This window comes from Hydra vulgaris, chromosome 01, assembly GCF_038396675.1.
Source record: "Hydra vulgaris chromosome 01, alternate assembly HydraT2T_AEP".
NCBI classification, from domain to species: Eukaryota; Metazoa; Cnidaria; class Hydrozoa; order Anthoathecata; family Hydridae; genus Hydra; species Hydra vulgaris.
Window position 1 is genome coordinate 35,257,038 of NC_088920.1, and position 26,638 is coordinate 35,283,675.

Here is a 26,638-nt window from a genome sequence, read left to right on the forward strand (position 1 = left end):
TGATGTTATTAACGCTTCACTGTTTCTATTTAACAAAAGTTGAATGAATACTAAAAATATTCCTCTGTCGCTTAGATATTAATAGTCGATTATTTAGATTGCTTTATAAACTTGTGTACAAAGTTGTACATAGTTCAAAAAATATTATCGTAGTTAGTCATTAATATATATTTGTAATTTTTTGTATTTTGCAACGCACATAAATTTACAATGTTCGTATCGTTGAGCGTAAGAAAGAGAACGCAAGGAAATGATATTTTCAAATCAATAACAAATGGTCTTGCGCCAGTCCTAAAGAAGGCACGGCTGAAACAGGCATTTAAGTTGTATCAAGAAGCTATTAATTATGCCGCATGCAATGAGGAAAGAAGTAGTGCTTACAAAAATCATGGTGTTACAGCTCTTAATCTTTTCAAGTAATTGTCTAAAATTTTTCTTTTCAAAAATTTAAAAATAAACGTAAAAAACAGTCAGTTAAAATGTTCTACTAATTTTGGATTTATAAGAAATTGTGTTTTAAATTTTTTTAAATTTTTAAAGAAATTGTGTTTTAAAGTTTTATGTTAAAAATTATCATCAGTCATTTTAAAATAAATAATTTCCTTTAAAATTATTAACTTTAATAAAAGTATTATCAAATGTTTAAAATTTAAAAAATTCGGTGGTTAAGTTTAAAAAATATAATGTTTTTTAAATTTGTTTTCCTTTTTTTTTTATTTTGCAAGTTTATTTTCATAAACTTGCAAAAGAAATTAAAAAAAAAAGTAATGCTTCGCTTTACCCCCTTTCAAATAAATGACAATTGTAACAAACTTGTTTATGGTTTATTGTTTTCTTATGAAAAATAATTTGTTAACAAAGTATAGAGGAAAAGTTAGCCTAGTTTGGGTCAACATTTAGAAAGTTTGATTGAAAATAAAATATTTTTTTATTTAAATTTCTTTTTATAGATAAAAATTTTGTTTCCTATAATAAAATGTAAAATAAATAGAAGTTTTATGTTTTATTTATTATTTCATGAAGTTTTATGTAATATTCATTTATAAAACTTAGTATTATAAGAGAATTTATTTTTAATGTTATAAACTTAAACCATAAAGTCGTGAAAATGTGCCTTACATTTTTTTCATTTGTAATTGAAGTACGTTTTGCTGCTAGTATTTGAAATTGGTGTTGATGGTGCTGATGAAATTAATGATGAACCCTGTGCGGTAGATGTTATAGCCGATGTTGATTATAATGGTTACTCTGGTGCTGAATTTTCAAAATTTTGTGTTACTTTCAATTTTGATATGTCAATATTGGATTTAGAGAAAGGAAATAACCCTGCATTTTTCAAAAGCACTGACAGCACTTGTGTTCTGATAAAGCATTTTCTACTTTCTTATAAAACTTTTAACAAACTTGGAAAATTACCTTTATCAGGCAGACCACGTTGCTTTCTTTACATATTTCAACAACACGAGTGTTGGGTTTTAATCACACATAAGTTCTCTGACCATCTAATAGAAGAATGTGATCTTTCCCGATTGCTCTTACTGCTGGAATGAATAACCGTTCCAACCTCTCAGTAAACTTCAATTTCTCCATTCATCTTAAATCTGATCTTAAATACATTGCGCCTGTTGGATCATCTTTCCACAATGATTGATAAAAGTATTTTTTTTATAAACATTGAAAGGTGGTCAGTCGAAGCAAGGGAGAATAATAGAATGAAGGGAGATCAAAACCGAAAATTGTTTAAATCGTAGAACAGTCTTTGTTGTATCCAGCGGCAAGTCAAAATGGCGCCTTTGTGTTAAAAAAGGAAAATTTTGAAACGTAGTTTGTAACCTTTGTAAGCTGTAATCAAAATGGAATACTCTTTTAAAAGTTGATTAAGTTTTTAGTAATTGTTCCAGCTATCAAATAGTAATCATAACAAAAATCATGATATTACGTAAAATAATCGTTTTTTGAATACCTCGTATAAACATCAAAGTTTTAGACTTCTCTACTACTTGGTTGAACATCAAACTAATAAGTTTTTAGATTCTGTTTTTAAAATAAACATCAAAGTTTTAGACTTCTCTACTACTTGGTTGAACTTTATCTTTTGCTATCAGCAAAAGATGCAATTTTTGGCTATAGATTTATTACGTTTTTAAAAAACATTTTTTCAACAAGGAATTTATTTTATCTCTCTAGGATTTTATTTTTTTTGTTGTGGTATTTTTGCTGGATTTAAAAACATTTTGCTATATTCTAAATATAGAGATATAAAATACCTTTTTGTATATCCGGCAAAAGTACTACCAATTCTTATCTAGACATTTATTAATTCAATTCTAATCTAGAAATTTATTATTAGTCGTTCAAAAAGCACAACATAAAAAAATAACAATAAACTAACTTAGAGTATAAGTTTTAATTTGTCCTAAGGAAAACTACGCATGCTCGCGTGATTACTTTTTCCATTACTTTCCCGTTCCCTTAGAAAAACGTTTAAGTGGAAACTCACCTTAAGACTGTTCTTTGAAAAATAACGTATTTTAACTTCGTTCTCCCTCCTGTCTATTATAACTCCTTGGTAGAAGCCTGATGCATTGATGTATAACTATTTTATTCATTGTTACTTGTAAGTTTGAGATTGGGCTTTGTATCTTTTCGGCATAAAAATGAAATATTTTATTTGTCATCCTAAGACCATACAAATCTCAGTTCCAAATGTGTGAAGCTTTTAAGTGATCAGCTTTGACTTCATCGTATTATTTCTTGTAATTGTTAAAATATTGGTTATATTTGAAGTGCAAGATGATGCTCTGTTTGATGCAATTTTGTCTGCCTTACGTAATGCTACACCATACTTTCATCTCTCTTTAAAAATCACACTACCACTGTAATAGCTTCCCATTTTTAAATAAATCCTCATGTTTTGTGTTTTTCAAATAGCGTTGAAAAACCCAATTTTCTAATGACAACATTATTCAACATACTTATTCATATTGATTACCTATCTACTCATTTTGATTGAGTTTACATATCTATTCAATCGATTCAATCAATTCATATCGATTACAATGCTATAGTTGCAGTTACAGCATTGAATTAAATGAACCAACAATTTTGTAGCTTTAACTGATAAGCTGCTGGTTGATGGTATCCGCTTTCAAGTTGACCTGCACTTTTATTTTAATTTTGCCAGTCAACGTCGATTTTGATACACTGTACTTAAATGTATAATTTTTTTAATGATATTTTTTAATCTAGATGATGTTTCAAAGCTTTTTTAACATTTTCGCTGTGGTTGTTTTTTGGTATTTGGTTGATAGTAAGAATTTTTGATTTTTTATATTAGTTTAAAAGATACAAAATTAATATTAGAATTTGAAAAAAATGGCGTTCGTTTCGAGTAATAGAGGGTAATCTAAAAAGGAAGTAGTATCGTATATCATTATTTTATTAATTACCTGCAACCGTATTCACTTCTCTCCGTTAAACTAACGGAGAATTTGAGTGTCCGTTAAGAAAAAAACTCTAAACGGCCGGTTTTAAGATAGAGGGAAATAAATGATATTTTATTCCTGCCATTTAACTGCTCCGATAACTTTCTCAGTTAAACTTCCTCCGTTAGCCAGCTCCATTAACTAGTTTTCGTGTTATTTTTCGCATCTAAACGTTGCGATGTCAACAGACGATGATACTGTTTAATTGATAAATTGCAGCCGGTGATTTTTTTAATTACAGTTGCTAAGTTATTCTTTAAATTTGATTAAAACACGCTACAATGCAAAAAATTCCCAAAGTTTGTATCTATTTAACACTTAATTTCGTTTTTTTAAACATTTTCTTATAAATCTATTTTCTTTGACGTTTACAAACGGTTCAAAATATTAAAACGGAGGATTTTTTTGTAACACATTACAAGAAATCACAATCTTCTTCATCGTTCAAAGTGGAAGTATTGTTCTCCTAGTATTTAAACCATAAAACAACTCCAAACTGCGTACCTTTTACTGTGTCCTTTCTGTTTAAGAAATTGACAACTAATTGTTAGAAAATTATTTACTTCTTTGAAATATTAAAATTGTTTCGTTAGTAGCACTACTAGTAGCACTTGATATACTTAACTAAAAACTTTTCTTTTTAACATCATCTTTTTGTAAAATAATTATTAGAGGGGTAGGCAAAAATTAACACATACCTGTTAAAACATTGATATTGTTAATTGTTTTATAAAATTCATATACAAGCTAAAAAAATATCATTTATTATAAAACTAAATGTGTATTTATAAAGTCAAAAAATGTTTCATAAGCAAGAACTCCACAATTTAGTCATTACTATCCAAAAAGTTCTAAAATTGGCACCAGTAAAAGGGTCGTCCATAGATTAAGTGACGCAATTTTTGAACGTTTTTGACCCCTCCCTCCCCCTCGTCACATCAACGTAACACTTTAGTATCAAATCCCGTATGAACCGTCACAAAACCACTAACCCCTTCCCCCCTCCCCTTAAGCGTGACGTTAGCTATGGACGACCCTAAAGATAATATATATATATATATATATATATATATATATATATATATATATATATATATATATATATATATATATATATATATGTATATATATATATATATATATATATATATATATATATATATATATATATATATATAAATATCCTCTAATTTGATGTTGTTTGTGGTCAGGAAAGTAAGTTAAAAATTATAAGCTTAAATAATGTGTTTTAGTGATTGCTCAAGAAATTCAAAGTTGTTACAAAAATGGTGAGAAAACAGTAATCATTCTTAATTGAATTTCTTCTTGATTGAATATAAATGTTAGAACATGTTTAAGTGTGTTATAAAATATGTTATTAAAGTTTTCACAACAGTAATGAATGATCACTTACTATTCTGGTTTAAAGTTTTTCTTTAATGGAATGGTCATGAGCTTTCTGTGATAATCAACAATCTGAAATATTAATTACCGTTCAGCTTGATCAGCTTGAACTAATTTTGAATCAACTCTTCTGAGATCATTTTTTCATCAGAGCAACAAACATAGTCTCGCTATTTGGAAGCAGGTCAGAAAAAAATGCAATTCGAATCAAACCTTTGCTCAAATACTACATATGTTCTCTGGTTTTTTTAATTGCAATATTTGCTACCTTTTTGTTAACAGCAAGATAAGATTCAAGAGTTTTGAGTAGACAAAGGTCATGTATGGAGCATCAGTACTGTTAAAATGAAAAGACAGATACGACGAAGACCTTGTAGTTCATATGCTGCAAGATTAATTGTCTACGAAACAAATAGATTTTAAAACAGTATATTCCTGAACTAAAACAGTATATTCCTTTGCTATCCACCTTGCACGACGATAGGAACCTGGAGGGCTAAAATGAGTTACATCATCATTTTACCCAGTGCAATTAGTGTCAGTTGGATGTGCTCCAGGTAATCTTTTCGTGGTTTATTTTTAAGGGAAAGTTGATTCCTAAGGAATTACGACATACATTTCTTCTTCTGGTTTAGCCATACACATTCCCTAATTCTAAGTTCAGATTTGAATTCAATGTCAAAAGCCTCAATTGTACTGTATTGGGTAGTGTCAATAAGTTTCCAGAGTTCCTTGAACCGACAAAATATTCCAACCTGTGGTCCTGAAGACTGGAAAAACTGGTCAAATACTGCAGCAAAAATAATTTTAAGGATATGATGCCTGTATTCTAATAAAAGTAAACGTTTATTATATGCCTGCTAAATAATAGTAATTGCACCGGGTGTGAACACCAGTGTTTGAACTTGTTGTGTCAAAGAGAGACAAGCCAGTCTGAAACATCTTACCATTTTTTCAATACTTCAATAAACGAGTTTCCCATAAGCTCACCACTACCCACGGAAAGTTTAGGAATGGTCAATAGTTTTTCAACATTTAAACCTAATATAACAGTTGGCATCCTGTCAGCCAGGTTTCCGTATATGTCTGGTAGAATTTTACTTTCAAAATAGGCAATTTGGGGGGTATTTGGCACAAATGTTTCTTGAATGTTTTGAGCTATAGATTTTCTAATTGTTTTACGAGCTCTGTATATTGAGCTTGCCGATAGAGTCATATCTTTTATGTCAGTCCCAACAGCTTTTAGGACTGGCACAACAATGTACATAGCCTGTACCGATGTAATTTTTGTACGATCAAGACTAGCAATAAATAATGAGCTATCAATAAGGCTATGTGGCTTCGGTGCTAATTTTTTATTTTGTTTTGTTAAACTTTAAATAGGGTGGTTTTCTAATATAACGGCTTTTGCTGGTGATACTTGCTAAATAGTAGCTTCCTCATCACTACTTTCTTCATATTCTGAATCTGATTTTTTTTTTCAACCAACACAGTTTTGGTATATTTGTTCACTTTAGTTGCCTTTTTTTTGCGATGTTCTTATTGAAAATGTTGATACGCTTGCTTTTATTCACGTTCTTTAATTTTTAAATCTTCCGTACCGATTACCTTTTCCCTTATTTCTTTTTGTCTTGTAGAAACATTATATCATGTTGAACTTTTATAAATCTGTCACTATCTGCATGATTCACATCAAATAGCTTATTCATCTTGTTTATCAAATCAGTTTCCAATTTTAACTGCTTTTCAGTTCTGCGAGACTTGTTCTTTCCTATTTTAACATAAGAGTTATGCAATACTTTTAGTTTAGCAATAGCATTTCTTTTTTGTGTTGTTGGAACATTGGCAATAAACCAAACTTATAAAACCTCATCAATAGTATTAGAACAGCAATGTGAAAGATCCATTTTGTTTGTTTTTAAGTCATAAAAGAGGCAACGTGGGACAAGATGAACTGTGAGCAAACAGCTTAAACAACTTAGTTTATCTAGAACTGGTAGTTTATGACATATTAGTCACACATTAGTATCACATCTTGTTTTAATAACCTTCTTTTTCGAAATTTTGATTTTTTTTTTTTCATAAAAATATTTTTATTTTTTGTTATTAATCAAGTTCATTGAAACTTAGATGAAATGGCTTTTTTTCCACTAGGAGTACCTAGATCCAATTAAAACTAACATAGTTGTAAACAAAAGTTAAATTAACACTATACAGTATACAAATGAGTTATTTTATAAAATTTAGTAGGATGAGTTTTTAGAGTTGCAACTTAAAGACCTTCATTTAAAGCTGACTCTGTATCAAATAAAGTTATTCTGTTATTCGAAAGAGGTTTAACAGTACTGTAAATAATTCATTTAGTTATTTTTTAAAACAATAATCTAAAAGAGTTTTTACCCAGTTGCTTTCTTTCTTGTAACTTCGTGTTAATTATTTATTATTATTGTAACAAAACTTTTACAATCAAAAACTCTATAATCAAGAAAATCTAGAAAAACCGGTAATAAATTAACAAAAAGCCGTATAACATATATCAATTTTAACATGCACCGCTATGTTGACTTAGTCAACTAATAATATAACTCTTCTAAGCGCCGCAAATTTTTGCCAGTGCTTGCCGCATGTTTAGTCAGCCGCTTACAAATTGACCGGCACGTTTCATCAGTAACAATCACCTGGTTCATCTTTGGTTAATCTAGTTTTTTATTTTCTCTCATTTTGTTTGATTTGTTGGTGATTTCAAAAGGTATTAATTTTTGAATAGGTTGAAAACAGGTTGATCTAATTCTTTCTTTGGATAAAACTTGTAAACGCGCACCTCGTACTTTTCCATCAGTTTCTTCAATAAGTTCCAAAACTTTTCCCTTGCGCCATTGACTTCTTGGGATCTTGGTATCATCTCGTTTAAGAACTAAATCATTTACTGCAAGCTGTTCGGCATGTGAAGTTTTGTTTTTAACGTATAAATAGTGTTGTTTAAGTTCAATAAGATAAGCAGTTTAAAATCTTTTCCAAAAGTTGAATACTGTTGCTTTTTAAATATAGTTCTTTTTGGTATATCTTCAGGTAGTATATGAATTCCATTCAGTTTATTATGAATATTTTGTCCAAACATTAGATGGTATAGTGTTAACACTTCTTCAGTATGTAAAATAGTGGAGGATTGTTTATCACGGATTCGATTTCACATAGTATATTTCTAGTTCTTCGTAAAATAAAAAAGCCTTTCCAATTGTTTTCTTCATTGTAATTTTAACAAATCTAACTAAATGTTCGTAAAATCAGCCCCACCAGGGGGAGGCTGGTAGAATAAACTTCCGTTACACATCATTTTTCATCATAAATTTTTTTAACTTCTTTAGATATAAGGTTTTAAAATTATTGGAGATAATAAGATTAGGAAAACCTCTTTGTGCTGCAAAACGATTAAAAACTCTTATAAAGGCCGGAATTTTTATGTCAGGTGTCAGTTCAAGATGGATTGCTTGACTAAACGTGCAAGTCAATAGCAAAACATAGACCTTACAGGCATCGTCTTTAACTGTTTTTTATAACTAAAGGTCCTGCATAATCTAAACCAGCTGATTGAAATGAATATAAATTATTAATTCGGTAGTGTCTGGTAAATCCGGACTGCTATGTGGCAAAAATATTCTTCCTTGGAATTTCTTGCGTGTTACACATTGTCTAATGATACATATTATCGTTAATCTTCCTTTAACTATTAACTAATGGTTATAATTAATTACTAATGGTTTACAAACCAATAGTAACAAAACCTAAAGAAAATGCAAAAGTTTAACTGATCACTTTAAGTGATTTAATTCAAACCTTTATAAATTGTTAAAAAGATATTAAAAAAGATTTTTGAAAATATATTTGCCTTCATCATCAAATAACTTTAATGAACTTTTCAGCTTATTAAATATTTTATTGTTTCGTAAAATTTTTTGTTTGTCTCTAATACATTTACTGAGTGCAAATTTTTACTAATTTGTCGTCAAGGTTAATTTTTTGTTAAACAAATTGTTAATAAATCGAACTAAATCTAAATACATCAATAGCACTACTCAAAACTAGTGATGAGTCCAAAACAACATTACAAACAACTACATGCTCTCCTTTTTTACACTCAGACATAATACCAACATAAAACTTGCTATCAACTTTAAATTCATTAATATTTATATTCATATTTAACAAAAATTCTGGTCCTATCAACCTAAGTCCTAAATCAACAAAATTACTTATGCAATTAGGAAAATCAGCTGGGTTCAACTCTCCATTATTATGATTCCATTTTGCTCTATCAACAACTTTTCTGATGGCATTCACTCTACTCTCCACCCATATATTTGTATATGAAAACATGGTTTATATGAAAACATGGTTTCCTTAGCCTTGATCCAATACAATGCCACCTCTGAGTCACACCAGGAAATTTAGATTGCATTTTGAGTTTTCATTGTTAATTGTTTCCTTTTTATTAAAATAATTTTGTAATTCATGATCATTTGATATCAAGTTTCTTAATTTAATCTCTGCATCTAAAAATATACTTTTGGATCTTTTATGAAATACTTTCCCTTCTAAAATAACCGTAGCCGTGACGCAGTGGTTAGAGTTCTGGCGCAGAACCCAGAGGTTCGAGGTTCGACGTTGGCTCTAACTCAATAAGCGATACTAGTGCAGAAGAAGACGTGAACTTCTTGTTAAATGCTCTCCTGCGGTGCTCTGTGATAAGACCGTAAAGACTTCTGGGAGCACCTAAATAACTACATAAAAAAAAAATTTCGCAGTCAGAGGCTATGTTATCAACATAGAGATCATGTATTAACCTTTCAATAAAATTTTTTATTATCTTTTATGTACTTATTAAGATGGTGTTTTAAAGAGCCATTTAAAAGAAAAGGGCTGCTAATTAAATCAAAAACAACTCTAAGAAATCTATATAAAATTAATCCTTATCAGATATTCACTTGTACTTCAAGAATTTTGTATAGTCTCGTTGTTTAGAAGAGATTTCAATGTTCAAGAATGCAAGTTTTATGTCAGTATTTATCCCTATAACGTTGAACCCGAATTTTAGTAAAATATCAAATATTTTAGATAATAAATTCGGACCTTAATTAGGCAATCATTCAATGACGATCCTGTTGTAGAACATGATGCATTAAAGACAGCTCTAATTTTTTTAATATCCTTATCTCTTTGAATGAAAGGCCTATAAGTCAAATAATGCACACACCCAGGTTCTTTAAATATATCAGACTCACTAGCTATTTCTATTATATTATTCTTTTCATATTCTATGTTTATCATTTAATCTAACTTTTAAATTGGCCTGATGTTTTTAAGAAATAGTGTTGTTATCAGGTAGATGGTCACGATCAATTTTGAAAGGTTACTTTTTTATATACCGTTCTCCATTATGTGTGATATCTTTTTCAAACTAATGCATCGCACAACTCTCAGGAGATTCAGTGGTCTCAACAGACCAAAATTTATTTGCAATTTGCCAAGCTTATCTATTTCATTCTCAACCTTACATTGTATAGAATGACTAGTAAAAATGTTTTTGTGGCATTTTTAGTATAATTTTTCTGTGAAATAGGACCACTTAATACCCACCCTAAGACTGATTCACTAGCTATTTGACCACCCATTGGATGTTTCTCGCAGAAATAAAATGATAAAAATAAAATGCTAAAAATCTATACCTGCTAAAATATCAACATGAAAATCAAGAGACCCATTGTCTTGATCAGTTAATGAAAGTTTAGATATTTGTTTAAATTGATTACCAGCTAATGACACGTTTTGCCTTTGCAGAGGGATACAAGTAATAGGTACACATAATGCTTCCATATAAACAATATGATCTGTATATTTATGTTTGACCTTAAGCTGAACAAATGTATTCTACACAATAGAGTGCTCAATGTTCTTAAAAGAACAGAGCAATTACATATTAGTAGAAAATCACTTGACAAACCATATATATATTTATATATTTATATATATATATATATATATATATATATATATATATATATATATATATATAAATGCGACAAGGATAATTATATTTTCTTTTGTTTTGATAATCTCTTTCAAATGATTTTGCAAAAATTTTTTCGTGATTATTTTTAAAGTTCTGATTAATGCTTTGTGAATATAATCCTGAAGTTTTGAAAGGTTGAATATTAGTTTTTCTGTTTTCAACTTTTCTACAATTAGTTGAATAACACTCTATAATTCTGTTATTTTTAACGAAATGGACTATAAATTTATTATTAAAATAATTTCGAGAGGCATTTAATGCCTCTCGAAAATATTTTAGTAATAAATTTATAGTCCATTTCGTTAAAAATAACAGAATTAAATCGACTAATAACTTTTCTTTTAAAATAGTAATCAAAACACTACCATGGGTGTTAGTTTCAATTTTGAATGATTATGAATTTCGAACGCTTGCCTCTATATCATTAAAAAATTTTCTTAACCCATCAACATTATCACTATTTTTCATTTTCACTAGTTTTAATTAATGAATCGATGTGTGCAGAGATTAAAATATGTGAGTTACCATATCGTTCAGTCAATAAAGAAATTGCTTCTTTATAATTTTCAGACGATTAGGTTATATATATATAATATATATATATATATATATATATATATATATATATATATATATATATATATATATATATATATATATATATATATATATATATATATATATATATATATATATTCTTGAATGTAGACATCATATATGAGAGTATGTAAATTATTATTTTATAAACATCAATTATTAAGAGTTTCTCTCGATACTAAATTTATTTTAATTTTATTTTTATTAAAGAAATTTTCGCTGAATTTTTGTGACCAGCGTCTTCAGTTTTCAGACGCTGTAGACGCTGGTCACAACAATCCAGCGAAAATTTCTTTAATAAAAATAAATAAAAAATAAAAATAAATTTAGTATCGAGAGAAACTCGTATTATTTGAAGTTTATAAAATAATAATAATAATATATATATATATGTATATATATATATATATATATATATAAATATATATATATATATATATATATATATATATATATATATATATATATATTTATATATATAGTATATATATAGTATATATTTTTATATAGTATATATATATATATATATATTTATATTGTATATATATATATATACTATATAAATATAAACATATATATATATTTATATAGTATATATAGATTTATATTTTATAAATATATATTTATATAGTATATATATATATATATATATATTTATATATAAATCTATATATATATATATATATATATATTTATATAGTATATATATATATATATATATATATATATATATATATATATATATATATAGTATGTGTATATATATATAGTATATATATATATATATATATATATATATATATATATACTATATATATATATACATATATAGTATATATATATATATATATATATATATATATATATATATATATATATATATATATATATATATATATATATATATGGATATACAGTATTTTAAAAGTAAATGCAAATTTATTGACAAAAAATATATTTTTTTTTATTTACAAATATTTCAATTATTAGCATTATCTAATATACTTAATGTATTTAAACATTAAGCAACAATAATTTTTCCAAATATAAGAATCATGAGCGTGTGGCGAAAAAAGTCAATTCCACAATACCACAAAAATGGATCTACCGCATTTTAAAAATACACTCTTCATATATATATCCAAAAAATCCCGAAGAATTCTTCTCTAATATTTAAGTTTGTAGTTCTAAATTATAAACTTATTAAAACACATGTATTTCACACAAAATATGGAACAATTACAAACTTTTTAATGTCAAACTTCATAAAAAACTCTTTATATTTGAGGAATGGACTTGCAAAACCTGATAGTTCACTTTTTCAAAAAATCTGACTTGCGCACACCACTGAATAGCTCTTGTAATTTTGCATCAGGAAAATAATTCAAGACATGCAGAATCCAATATTTCTATCACAAATTAGTATGCATACAATAGTGTTTCAACTGCATAACAAACAGATTTTCTGAAAACAGTTTTTGCCAATTATAACAAGTCCACTTCTCATTTACTATGTCCACCCTTTGCCTCAATCCCAGTCGATATTCGCCAAGGAATAGATTCATACAAATTAGTTATAAAATTCCGGGGTATGTTGTGCCATTCTCTTTGAAGTACTTCCAAACATTCTTCAGCATTTCGGGGAGCATGTTCGACCTTCTTTCTGTCCAGGTAATCCCAAATATGCTCAATTATATTCAAAACTAGACTCTGGTAAGGCCAGGTTGTCAATTCCAGTACTCTTTCCTCTGCCATTTCATTTAAATAATTTTTTGCCAATCGGGAACAATGTTTTGGGTCATTGTCCTGCTGCAGAATAAAATTATGACGTATTAGTCTCATTAGGGATGATACAGCATAGTGTCTTAGGATATCCACATAAAGTTCCCCTGTGAGTCGCCCCCCTATTTTAATCAAATCATCTACTCCAGATGAAGATAAACAGCCCCAAACTTATAAAGAGCCTCCTCTGTGTTTAATAGTAAGGTTTAAACACTCGGGCTGATAGACTTCTCCAATTCTTCTTCAAACATATTGACGTCCTTTCGTTCCGAAAATTTCGAATTTGGACTCGGTGTACAGAACCCGATTAAACATTTCCTGGGCCCAATCTTTGTGTTGTTTTGCATATTTAAGTCGTTTTTCTTTATTGCTACACCGCAATAATGGTTTCGAATTGCAACACACCTTCTTAATCCCGATTTAAGTTGCTGCCGTCGAATAAAAGAAGAGCTGACATTATTCCCAGCTGCTGTGTTAATGTCTTTTGCCAGCTCGGTTGATGCTTTTTTTGTATTTCTTAAAGATAGGGTTTTTAAATATTTATTATCATCTTTTGTTAGCTTAGGAGGTCTACCACTTTTCTTTCTATCTTCAAAGGAGCCAGTTTCTCTAAACTTTTTAATGATTTCTGTAACAGCATTCTTCGAATATCCTGTTTTGGATTTAGTTGTTATGAAACATCATTTTAATAAATAAATAAACAAATCCCTCATGTTTCCTCATCAATTTTGTTTATTTATTATATTAATATATTCTTTCAACTTTTATTAAACTTAAGTACGCTTTAAAAAAATTACATAAAAAAAATTGTAAATACGTCTAATTATACAAGTGGTCTAAAACTTATACACAGGACAGAATATATATATATATATATATATATATATATATATATATATATATATATATATATATATACACACATATATACATGTATATGTATATATATATATATATATATATATATATATATATATATATATATATATATATATATATATCTTATATATATATATATATATATCTTATATATATATATATATATATATATATATATATATATATATATATCATATATATATATATATATATATATATATATATATATATATATATATATATATATATATATATATATATATATATATATATATATATATATATATATATATATATATATATATATATATATATATACTCCTAGTCGGCGTTTACGGGACATGATTTTTTGTTCCCGTGATATATTTTGTTTTTACTTTTTTTCTAATATTTTTATCATATTGATATATGTTTTTAGATTTTTGTTTATTTTCATTTTTGTTTACACATATTTAAATTCATTATTTTATTATAAAAATATATTTTTATATTTCTTTTTTTGTTATTTTTTGTTATTTATTATATATTATATTTCATTTTTATTTTCATCTATTTACAAAAACGATTAATTACAGTAATATAATCATATTTTAACCTTACCGTAGCCCGAACCCTAACCAAATTCTGAGTCGATGTAGCAGCACCACCTTGTGAATCGGACTATATATTAAATATTCCTTTATGGCATCATCCAAAACAAGTTGCAACCGATGGTTTAAGCTATGCCAAAGTATAATGATAGGAAAATCTTTCTTCAGTCTAACACCCACACCTTAAGATTGTCCAAGCATCACATTGGTCCCATCTGAGCAAAAAGCAATGAGATTCTTTTTCAAAAAATTCATACCAACCAACACAATTCAACGTTTCTACTAAACGCCTATGTATGTTTTCTCCTCCTTGTCATTCAAATTCCACAAGCCCCAGGAAAATCATTGAAGACAGCTCATTATTTTCCACTTTCACATAGATTTTATGAACAGGAAACATTGTAGAAGCTTCATCGGCAATGACACATATTTTACGACATTCTTCCATAATCTTTGAAAATATTTGACCTCTAATGTCCTTTGCAATGTGAGATACTATTTTTACTGCAGTTTTGCTGGAGTGAAGGCAGAAATTCATGTAAATTCCATTTTTAATTTGGAGTTCAATTTCGTCTTCCACATCACTAAATGGCATGCTCCTTTTTGCTAAGCTATAAACTGTGTTGAAAACTTTGCATGTTGAACTGATGTACTTCTCATTAGCTTTATCAATGCTTTTGGTAATGGTATCATGTTTGCAGACATCAACATGATTTACACAAATTGCACGAGCCTGGATGTAAAATGTTCATTCATTTTCTTTCTGAGGGAAGCTTGCTGGATTGTTTTGTTCATCCCTGATGCTAATACTTGACACTTTTTCCATTCTATTGAAATATATAGGCCTTTCATATTTTGATTTTCCACAATGCAAGCAACACAGTTTTTTGTCCTGCATAACTAATCCATCATATTTTTGTTTAAATGATTTATACAGCTTCATATTCCAGCTGTCTGGAAGTTGTTATTCTTGACGCTGAACAGCGTTGGGACCTGAGGTGGTACTTATTTCTTCCTGCAGCATAGTATCCTGAGATGAATGAGCATTTTTCTCTTGTAGCACTGCATTTGGAACTAATATGGTATCTGTTTCTTCTTCTACCATAGCACCATGCAAGGATGCAGTATCAGTAACTGAAGACAAAGCAGTCTCATTCAGAGTATCTGCAGTTCTTTTTACTTTCTGTACAAAGTGGAACATGCTCTGCTGTCTCTTCATTTTCAGGATTTGTTCTAAGAAATAACCAAAAATACAACATGTACTAATTTAAGACTCTTTCACATTGTGGCAATCATAATGTCTATCGAACGCTATCTAACATTGTTAGTTTTGGATCTCATATCAATTTAAACTACAATTTATAGCATAGTAATTTTATTAAAGTTGTCTTTAATATTTCAATGTAATACGGCATAATATCCAAAATTTGTAGTTTTAAGAGGTGATTTGGGTTTTATTTTTGTCAGGAAAGCCAAATAATTAAATATTGCGAGAGCACTATATTCTGTTACGTTTTCCGAGGATTTAGTAATTGGTTCGCAGAGTATGTTACAGTCCAAAAACCGGTTCTTGCGAACCGCTGCGAACCGGCTGAATTCCACTACTGCATGTGTTATTAAATATGTCATGTATTAGTTTTTACACACATACTAACGTTGGTTCAATATTTAACAACCAACGTTCTTTCAACGTCATTTTATAGTTAACATTGGAGGCTTTTGTTGACAACGTTAGGCTGACGTTCCTCCAATGTTTAGATAGACAAACGTTAGAATAACACTAAAACGCATTTTAGAGAATTTAAACAACTGTAGCAACTATTTATATTGAAAAATTAAGATTTTTTTGACCAAAATGTGATTATACATTTTGGTCAAGAAAATCTTAATGAACGCACACGCAAACGTGTAATTCTGTGCGTCAAACGTGTACGCTAGCACGCGAAAAAATTTTTTTAACAAACAAAGTAAAAAAAAGTTAAAATGTAAGATAACTTTTTATATTTTAAAATACTATCAAGTTCATTTATTTGCAATGCATTTGCTTGATATTTCCTATGCTTTGCAAAGAAAATGTTTGATCTATACTGATCCGATCTAATAAAAATATAGTTTTATATTTTTGCTGTGTGGTACAAATCTTTCATTTTGAAACAGAGTGTTGAGATTTTCTAGAACTTTCCTAAAGTTTTGAGCATACGGCATATCAAATCGCTTTGAAAAAATTTTGGAAAAAAAAATCTCAAAAAATCTATTTAGTTTACTTAATGTAATGAATTGTTGTCATGAATTAAATAAGAAGTTTTAGTAAACTCAATAAAGATTTCACCAAGTCTTTTTTTTGTTTGATAAAAGTTAATGCAAATGTAGCATATGGCCACACCAAACTCTGGATAAAATTTCAGCTGGATTGATTAATTGGTGAAAGATTTACGGCAGTTCTAGTTTATATTTTGTTTGATTTTTGCTACTTAGACCTCAAAAACATAACGATTACTGTGATATACGATCACTATTTTTAAAATAATGGTTACATAAGTGTCATCTTTGTAATTCCAACAACTTTTGATTACTTTATTGCTGCAACTGCCATTTTTATTTTATAGACCAAAATACTTATTCACTAATTAAAGCGTGGTTTGACTTGGCTTATGCATTGAGTAAAAATATCAGCATTTTCTTAGGTATAAACTACTGTCAAAATGCATGAAAATGTTAAAATATGGTAGAAAAGCTCTTATAAAAATGCTTACATAAAAAATATAGAAATTTAGACAAGATAACAAAAACAATCGACAAATAAAAATTTTAAAGGGCTAGTCAGAGGAAAATCTCATGAAAAGGAAAATATTTCTTTGAAGAGCAGGAAAAATCATTTGTAGGAATATGTCATTAAAGAAAGTCTCATATAAATTGTGAATAGGTATGTCAAATGTCGTAAATTTAATTAACTATTTCCTTTCAAGGAACGAATTATGTGAAAATTATTTCCTTGTAATTTAAGTAATTATTTCCTTGATTTTATTTGTTTTTAATTAACAATACTTGTCGGTATGTTAATGGATTGTTATCCAATTAAGTTTAGGTTATATTTTGTAATGGGATAAGTTGGATTTAGTGAATTGCCACAATGCCAAATCAAGCAAAGCTGAAAATCGAAAATCGAAAATCGAAAGGTTTAAGATGAAAATTAAAAATTATTGTGCTTGCTCTGTTTAAAAAAATGTTTAAAACAGCTTACTGCTTTCCAAGCAGATCGAAAATCCTGACTGTTTGAGACTAAGATAAATAATTAACTATCGCGTAACAAAAGGATTCTGCGAATTGTGTAGAACAATTTTTCACAGGAAACAAGAGAGGAAAGAAGCTAAACTCGCTCCTTTCTTTAACTTTAATTCAATACAAGTGCGACCTAATACAAAGCACGGTGTGTTTTTGCCTAATTTACCAAATTGGTTGTTCAAAACTGCTAGAAAAACATCCTCTTGAAGAGCAAACCACCATTCAGAAAAAACCAAACATTGCAGCACGTGCCTCTTTTCTTATAAAAGGTTTGCCCTACCAATGCTCTCAAATAAAGTTCCGGGAAAAACTTCAACCTTTAGCAACAAAAGATGCTAGAGCAGTCGAACAAGTTGCGTCTTGAGTTATTCCCAATAAAGAATTCTTAAAGGAGCTACTAAACTTGCTAAAGCATCAAGCGGGCCTCCATTTACTATTGTCCCAGGTAAATATTTATACTTAAATAAATTTAAATATATATTAAAAGTTATACACTTAAGAATTATATGTTAATATTTTGGATTAAGAATTATATGTTAATATTTAAAATATATATATATATATATATATATATATATATATATATATATATATATATATATATATATATATATATATATATATATATATATATATGTAAATTATGTTAGTGTATTTTACAAATAGAATCCTCAATGTTCTTAAAGAACAGAGCAATAATAAATTAGTAAAAAACACTTATAACACTTATCTAAATTTTTTCTTCAACTTTAAGTTTCACCATTGCTGGATCATCAGGAAGTTACTAAATCTCAAAAAAAATTCAATTTACAAAAAAAAATGTTTTACAGGAAGTTATAAATTATTATAACTAAAAATAAAAAGAAAAAAATTTTTTAATTATATTTTTTTGGTTAACGGGAAGTTACAGAAAGTAATTATTAAATAAATTTCTTTGGAATGGGGATAATTTAATTTGGTCATTTATTTTTATAATTTTTTAAGAGGTATTTATTTTCGTGCCTACATTTAGAAATTAATTCAGATTTTTTATTTAATAAATTTTCCTGATTTAAATTAGTAACTATTTCAAATTTTTCTTGCAAACATAGCATACATTGTTTGGAAATGTTATTATAGGCAGGGGTAGATTTTAGAATAGACCATTGTAAATTAAAATGTTTATTTTTTTCTTTTATTTCCCAAATATATTTTGACAGCATAGTCTTTTTTGATTTTTTTTGTGTTTAAACGATTGTTTGTGGTTGGCATAACGTTTTTTCCATTCCCCTCGGTTAAGCCATTATATTGTTTATCAGGGTTATTTTGTGAGGGCACTTGTAAATTCCATTTTTTGAAAGGCACTTTCCATTTAGAGGGCAACCTATTTTTTGTTTACAATTACAATAATCAGTGTTTTTTTCTTTTATATGTTCATTTTTATTAATTAACGCGTAGTTGTGGCCTTTTATAATTCTTTCTAAATTTTTTGTACAACTATATCTTACTTTAATGGTATTACTGTTAAAAATCTTATGTAATTTATTAGAGGCAGGAAAAGGTTTGTCTACTAATTTTAGAAAATTTTTACCTATATTTGTTGAAACATTTTTGCTGTACATTTTTTCTGTGGGGGGTTAAATCAAATTATGTTTCTATTTCTATTACGCTTTTTTGCAATTTTCAAGCACTCCAAAACTGACCATTCTAGCTCTTATAAATGTACAATTAATAACGATCAAACAACGGATTAAAAAAACTGGTCAGAATAGTAAACTAAATATCAAGCAGCAAGATGGAAGAGCCTAATATTTATAAGAATTTCCTAAGAGCAAATCAACACTTTAGTGAATTCTTCACCTACAGTCACTTAAAGATTACCGATGAAAAAGGAGATTTTGGTACAGTTTGGGTTGTTGCTCACTGCAATGTTTTATCAGTTCTTGTGAATCATGTTATTCAATCTCGCAAAATTTTTTGTGGATATTTTGTTAAGCTCGGAATCGATGGTGGTGAAGGTTTTCTCAAATTTTGTCAAAGCATTGTTGGTACTGAGTTAAGGGTTGATACCAGCTCACCGCCTCAAAAACAACCTCTCACTCAAAGGACTGGCAAAGACACAAAGGAGTAAAGAAAGACACAAAGGAGTAAAAATTCTTGTTTTAGTATTAGAAGATTTGCCAGAAACACACTCCAACATTAAAGAAATCTGGTCACTGATTATTACAAATGGAGTTAAACTAATTTTGGGTCACGGTATAAAAGTTGCAAATATAATTTGTGGTCTTCTAACCCATTTAAGTATGTAACCTGTGCATTGTACATGGTGTGACCTCTAATCTAATTGCTAAATCTGGAAACTTGCGAACACTGGGCTCAATCAAATCTAGCCTTGAGTCTTTTCAGCAATCTGGTAGGGTTGTTGCTTGTGCAAAGTTGTTTGGCAAAGTCATTCGAAAGCCAATCATCAGTGGGCTTGATAATGTTCTGATTTTGGAAACAATCCCATCAAGGGTATTTTATCTCCTTATAGGGGTTGTCAATCATCTTTCCAAGAGACTTGAAACTGCTTGGATAGAAGTTGTTTAGAGGCCAGCTGCCCTCCATATTTAAGTGAGCCCTTATCATTTGGGCCAATTTGTGGGAAATCAATACAGGAAGCTTTTTAAAAATGTGGGAGTGCTCCAGCAACCTGCTTAAACAAACTCGTTTCCATTCTTCTTCCATTCTTTACATAATTAAAGCATTCAAATATTTCAATTTTGTTGTAAAAGTTTTGAATTTATTTTTCAGCAGTATTTTGCTCAAATATTTTAAAATTTCAAAAGGTGTTACTTAATGATAACTGGTGCAAGCGTAACACCCAAAATTCACACCGTCTTCTACCACATCAAAGATTTCATTAATCGCAAAGGATCTCCCTTGGGGCTCTATGGTGAACAAACTGTCGAAACTGCTCATCAAGACTTATATAAACATTGGTCGAGGTACAAACAAAACAATAGTCATCCAGAGTACAAAGAAAGATTGTTATGCTACAAACCGATCTGAAAAGTAATCATCTTTAAAGTACTGCTACCATAATTCGATTTATTGGAGAGCCAGCAGAAAATCATAGTTTGTGGTTTATAATGAACATTTTAATCATTTTTATCCTTAACCGCTGCTAGTAATTATGAATTTTAATAATGGATGTAAAAATATTGAAGAGTTTCGACTAAAAGAGGATATTAAGCTATTTTGAATAAAATTCTTGTCGGGAAAATCAAAGAGATGTCCTACAATTTAATCAGATGCTATTTGATGGTAATATAATGTAAAAAATATGGTTTATATAGTTATGTTTTCACTTCATTTTGAAATTCAATGTATTTAAAAAGATTTCAAGGGTCAATAAAAGTTCTTTAAACAGAAACTTTTTTTTTGCATTTTGGTAGTAGTTTATACTTTAGAAAATGTTGAGACAATTACGCTATGCATAAGCCAATTTAAACCACGATTCAAATAGTAAATCAATATTTTTATCTATAGAATGAAAATGATACATGAAGCAATAAAACAATTAGAAAAAATTGTTGTTAATACATAGTAGAACACTCATGTAACCTTTATTTTGAAAATAGTGATTGAATATTCCAGTTATCGGAAACGTTTTGAGGTCTTGGTAGCAAAAAGCTAACAAAATATAAACTAAAACTGCCATTAATCCTTCACCAGTTAACCAATCCAACGGAAATTTTATCCAGAGTTTGGTGTGGCCATATCTACATTTGCACCAATTTTTATCAAATTGTTTGTGGTTCTATTAATGGTTTTCATTCTGCAGGTATTTTTATTGGCACACTATTAAGTCAAATTTGAATGAGTGTTTTTACAAACACGTCTGAAAACTACTATTTTTTCAAAAAAAAGAGAGGCTGACGTTGTATTTAACAAAATTATGCTTTACTCAATTTAAAACATCTCTTTAAGGAGCTGGAAAGTGCAGCAAATCTTTTAGGGTCATTTTGAATAAAGGCTATTAGTAGGGCCCTGCGAATCACCTTTTATGGTATCGAATCCAAATCGAATCAGGCGTTAATTTACAAATCGAGTCGAATCTCAAATCAAATCATCATTTTGAGGATATCTATGTTTTAGTTAAGCTTAGATTTCCTCAAAATGCTTATTGGAATCGTGATTCAATACGATTTGCGAATCAAGGGCTACTTCAAACCGTGATTCGATTCAAAAAATAGTGATTCGCAGGGCCCTAGTTATTAGTTAGTTTAAACCAAAAATGAACGTGGAACAAGGTGGAGCTTTTAATTGACTACCATATGTGTTCATAGTTGTGCATATAAATTACATATTTTAACTTTTAATCATAAAAAGGAATAGCTATTGAAATAAAAAATAAAATAAAAAGTATTTTTATTTACTAAGGACAAAATAGTTTAACATAATCATTATTAGAGATTTGAAAATTGATTACAAATAGGGTTAAGTAAACGGAAAAGATAAACATTTTTAAAGTTTTATGGTCATAAGTTTTATTTTCATTATAATGTTGATTTTTTACCAAAAAATAGCTTACTTTAATATTTTAAGACTAAAATGATAAAACATACACTTTATTTTCGTGGCTTTATGCCGTTTTTGACTAAATCTACCTCACTGTGCAACGGTTTGACGTCTTTTTCTTATTGGGAAGTTAGTCCTACTTTATATTGATCTGTTTTTACATTATGATATTTCTTAATACTTTTTGTTTAAATAAATTAAGTAAAAGTGATCAACTTAAAACAGTGACCTAAAACATACTAATTCACCCTATATTGTTATAATAAATAAATTAATTCTAAATAATATTTGTTATACTAAATAATATTCATATTATTATAGGAATATGTTCACGAGGTAAAATGATGGTTAAATAGTTTCCAATTTTTTTTTTTTTTGTTAGGGTTTATTTATTTGCGACAAATGAAAAAAAATTAAACACATTCAGTTTTTACATGCAAGTTTGCCAAAGCAGTCTATATCTTTCTCTTGAAAACTCTTTCAACAAACCGAGCGAATGGGCACATCATATTATTCAAAAGTCAATTGAAGGCATTAAACTTTATATAAATTGTTTATTATTTGGAAAAGAATACTCTCTTCAAATATCTTCTTTGAATGATTTAATCCAAAACGATAAAATTTTAAAAGTTGTTAAAGCCCGCGTAAGTTATCGACTCTCAAACTTACATCACCATCTTTCAATTGAATATTTAGATGAAAAACAAATTAACGAAAGCTTTAAGTCGATTAACGATTGTAATTATTTTTACGAAGAATGTTTTAGATATAGTAAACAAGTAAATGCAGAAAACAACAATATAAAGCTTAGTTTTTGGAACGACCTCGCTCAGCTAAAAACTAATATTGATCTGCAAATATACATTCTTGACGGACTTAAGGCAAAACACAAAGCAGATTTAACCTATGATAAATGTATAAACGAAGGCGAGTCAGTTTATATAGAATTAGCTTGGGAAGCGATTGATATGTATCGTGCTGCTATCAGAGCAATGGCGACAAAAGACATTGAACTAGAAGCTGAAATTACGACTATAATTGGCGTCATCTACGAAAAAGTTCTTCTAATTAAAGAACGAGCAAAACAATGTTACATGCATGCCCTTGATTTAGCAGAATCTATGAAACCAAAATTGTTTACAGCTGAAGCTTGGTATATAAGAGCTGTCAATGCAATAAAGAAATTTCAAAAAGAAATTGTTGACGAAGAAGAAAAAAAAAAGGAAGCAGAAAAAGCAAAGGTTATCAGCAAAATCCAAGTAGATTTAAACAAAATAAATGAAAATGCATCAAAATCACACAAGCACTTTTTGATCTTTATCTATGAAAACTATCCTCCGAAAAATCCTAATCACAAACTTGATGTAAATGGAATGAAAGAAAAAGACTGTTTGAAAGAAGAGTATAAAAAATCATTAATCCATTTTCATCCAGACAAGAATAAGGCAGAAATTTACGGCATGGAATGGTTCTTTATAGTTGACGAAATAAGCAAGCATCTTGGAAGATTCTATAATATCTTAAAGAGTTGAACACTTTTTTATCCTAAACATTTTATATGTATACCTCAAGGTATACCTAGGTATACCATATGTATACCTCAAGGTATACCTAGGTATACCATATGTATACCTCAAGGTATACCGAGGTATACTATATGTATACCTCAAGGTATACCTAGGTATACCATATGTATACCTCAAGTTATACCTACGTAATGGGTAAAAAGTTTATTACTTTAATTGAAAAAAAAATTATTTGTTAATTTTACCATACTAAACTTTGCAGAAGTTTAGTAAGGTACTTCAGCTATTTGTATTTATAAATAAGTATAACTTTAAAGAATTTTTTTTCAAATTAAAAGATATTGATTTATTAATATTATTACTATTTTTATTAAACACCCTCTGTAAATGTGTTTACAAGGTAAAAATACATAAAAATAGTTTAAGATATATAAAGAGAGAATAAAGTATATCACTTGGGAATGTTTTCTTCAAGAGTATTTTTAAAAATTGTTCGCTGTTGCTTTGCGTTTCAACATTGAATTGCCTGTACTAAAATTTGATAAGTATCTTCAGGAATTATATTTTCTGAATTATTAATTTTCACTTTCTTTTTATCCTGAATTAAGTTTTTCATATTTATTTTATGGATCTTACATAATTCCTTTATATCATCTAAAAATGAATATTTTAATGAACAATAATTAAGCTGAGAATTAATGATTTCAAAAGTTACTTTATTATCTAATAGACGGATAAATAGGTTAATTTTATTTTGTTGTATGTAAGTCGATATCTCCCGAACTTTAAATAGAAAGTTTATATAGTTTTTGCTATACTTAGAGATATTAAAAAATGACTTAACTGCATTTCTTCCAAGTTTATTAAGTCTTTGCATTGTTGACTCTCTATTTTCACAGAGTTCCAGACCATGCGTTAGGGTCGGAACTGCTAAAGATGTATATAACTGAATAATTGAATATGGATGTATAAACCGGAAACCAGATTGAATCAGAGTTTGCATTATTGTTTGGAAATTTGATACCCTATTGTTAATATTTGTTCTATTGAGTGAGGCAAAAATAGATTTTTTTTTTTATCCCAAATAAAGCCTAGATGATTAAGTTTTTCATTTGGTATTATTTGATGGTCGTCTAGGGTTATCTTGCAATCAGTTAATTGTCTTTTTCCCGAAAGCAACAGTTCCGTTTCGACAGCATCGAGCTTTATGCCGTTTAAGTTATTGTAAATATTACACGTTGTAATCAGCCTTTCAAGACCAGATAGAGTAGAGCTAAGAAGAATGATGTCGTCAGCATAAGCAACAACACCTGTGAAGTTTCCATGTATAGAAGTACCCACAACGTTATCATTTTTTATAGTTTCGAGTAACTTTTCGGTGTACATGTTATATAGGTAGGGGGACAGAATGGATCCTTGTCTCACTCCTTGCTTAAGAGCAAATGAAAACTGAGAAACAAATTGAGCTAAAAAGTTGAAAAAATTCTGTTTTTCGTACTTTTATCTGTTTTGTTCTAATAAAATGCTTAAAAGGGTGCACAAATGTTCTTAGATTTACTTTTTCTGCTTTCTTGTTTCACAAGAAAGCAGAAAAAGTAAATCTAAGAACGACATATATTACCTTATTAAACTTTTGTTTTAACTTCTTAAAAATAATTTTTTCAGAGACGTTATATTTAACAAAGGTTTATCCCTAAACATCATGGCGATATTTTTTGAGAGTTTTATTTCAATTCTGTATATCACTGTAAATTTCCATTGAGTTTTACTCCTAAAAAGTTTATGTATGCTTCTCTTTTAATATAAGTGTTATTAATTTCAAGATTTGGTAATTTAGGAGGAATATTTTTTGATTTTGACTTACTAAATGAAAAAATATATATTTGTTTTTATCCGCGTTAAGTAAAAGTTTGTTACTTTTGAACCACTTGTTAATTTTACACAACTCGTCGTTAACTATTTTAAAATAGCGTTTTATGAGAACAAAAAAGATCATCAGCAAACAAAACTAGATTTAAAAGATTTTTTGCTAAGTATAAGCCATTTATGTAATAAAAGCTGTCCTAATGAAATTCATGAAATAATTTAAGCGGTCCTAATGAAATTTATCAAATAATTTATAATATGAAATAAAAGCGGTTCTATAATAGAGGCCCAAAGAACCCCGCATGTTATGGAGTATGAAATTGGATTATTTTGATTATCGTATAAAAATTGCTTTATGTCAGATACTTTGAACCAAAGTAAACTTTTATTTTTCACTCCGTAATAATTTCAAATTTTCTTAAGAGATTGTGGTATCAAAAACTTAAGACAGATCGATAAAATTTCGCTAATAGTTACCAAATGACATGAACTTTAAAGTTTTTAAATTAAAAAGTTTTCTTGCTACTTATTTTACTACTGTTTTATCAATTTCCATTCTATTCATTATATAAAAAACTCTGTATACCATTCTAATTTATTAGGTAAATTTGAATTATT

The 26,638-nt window shown here is 28.3% G+C and overlaps 1 protein-coding gene across 1 annotated transcript; it reads left to right on the forward strand.

The window, feature by feature from the left end:
- Window positions 1-56: 56 nt before the first annotated feature.
- On the forward strand, window positions 57-24,491 carry LOC136075304 (uncharacterized). The gene is made up of 2 exons (XM_065787987.1): window positions 57-416; window positions 23,011-24,491. The coding sequence occupies exons 1-2, from the start codon at window positions 211-213 to the stop codon at window positions 24,158-24,160; spliced, it is 1,356 nt and encodes a 451-aa protein (XP_065644059.1). The 5' UTR covers window positions 57-210; the 3' UTR covers window positions 24,161-24,491.
- The last annotated feature ends 2,147 nt before the right edge of the window (window positions 24,492-26,638 follow it).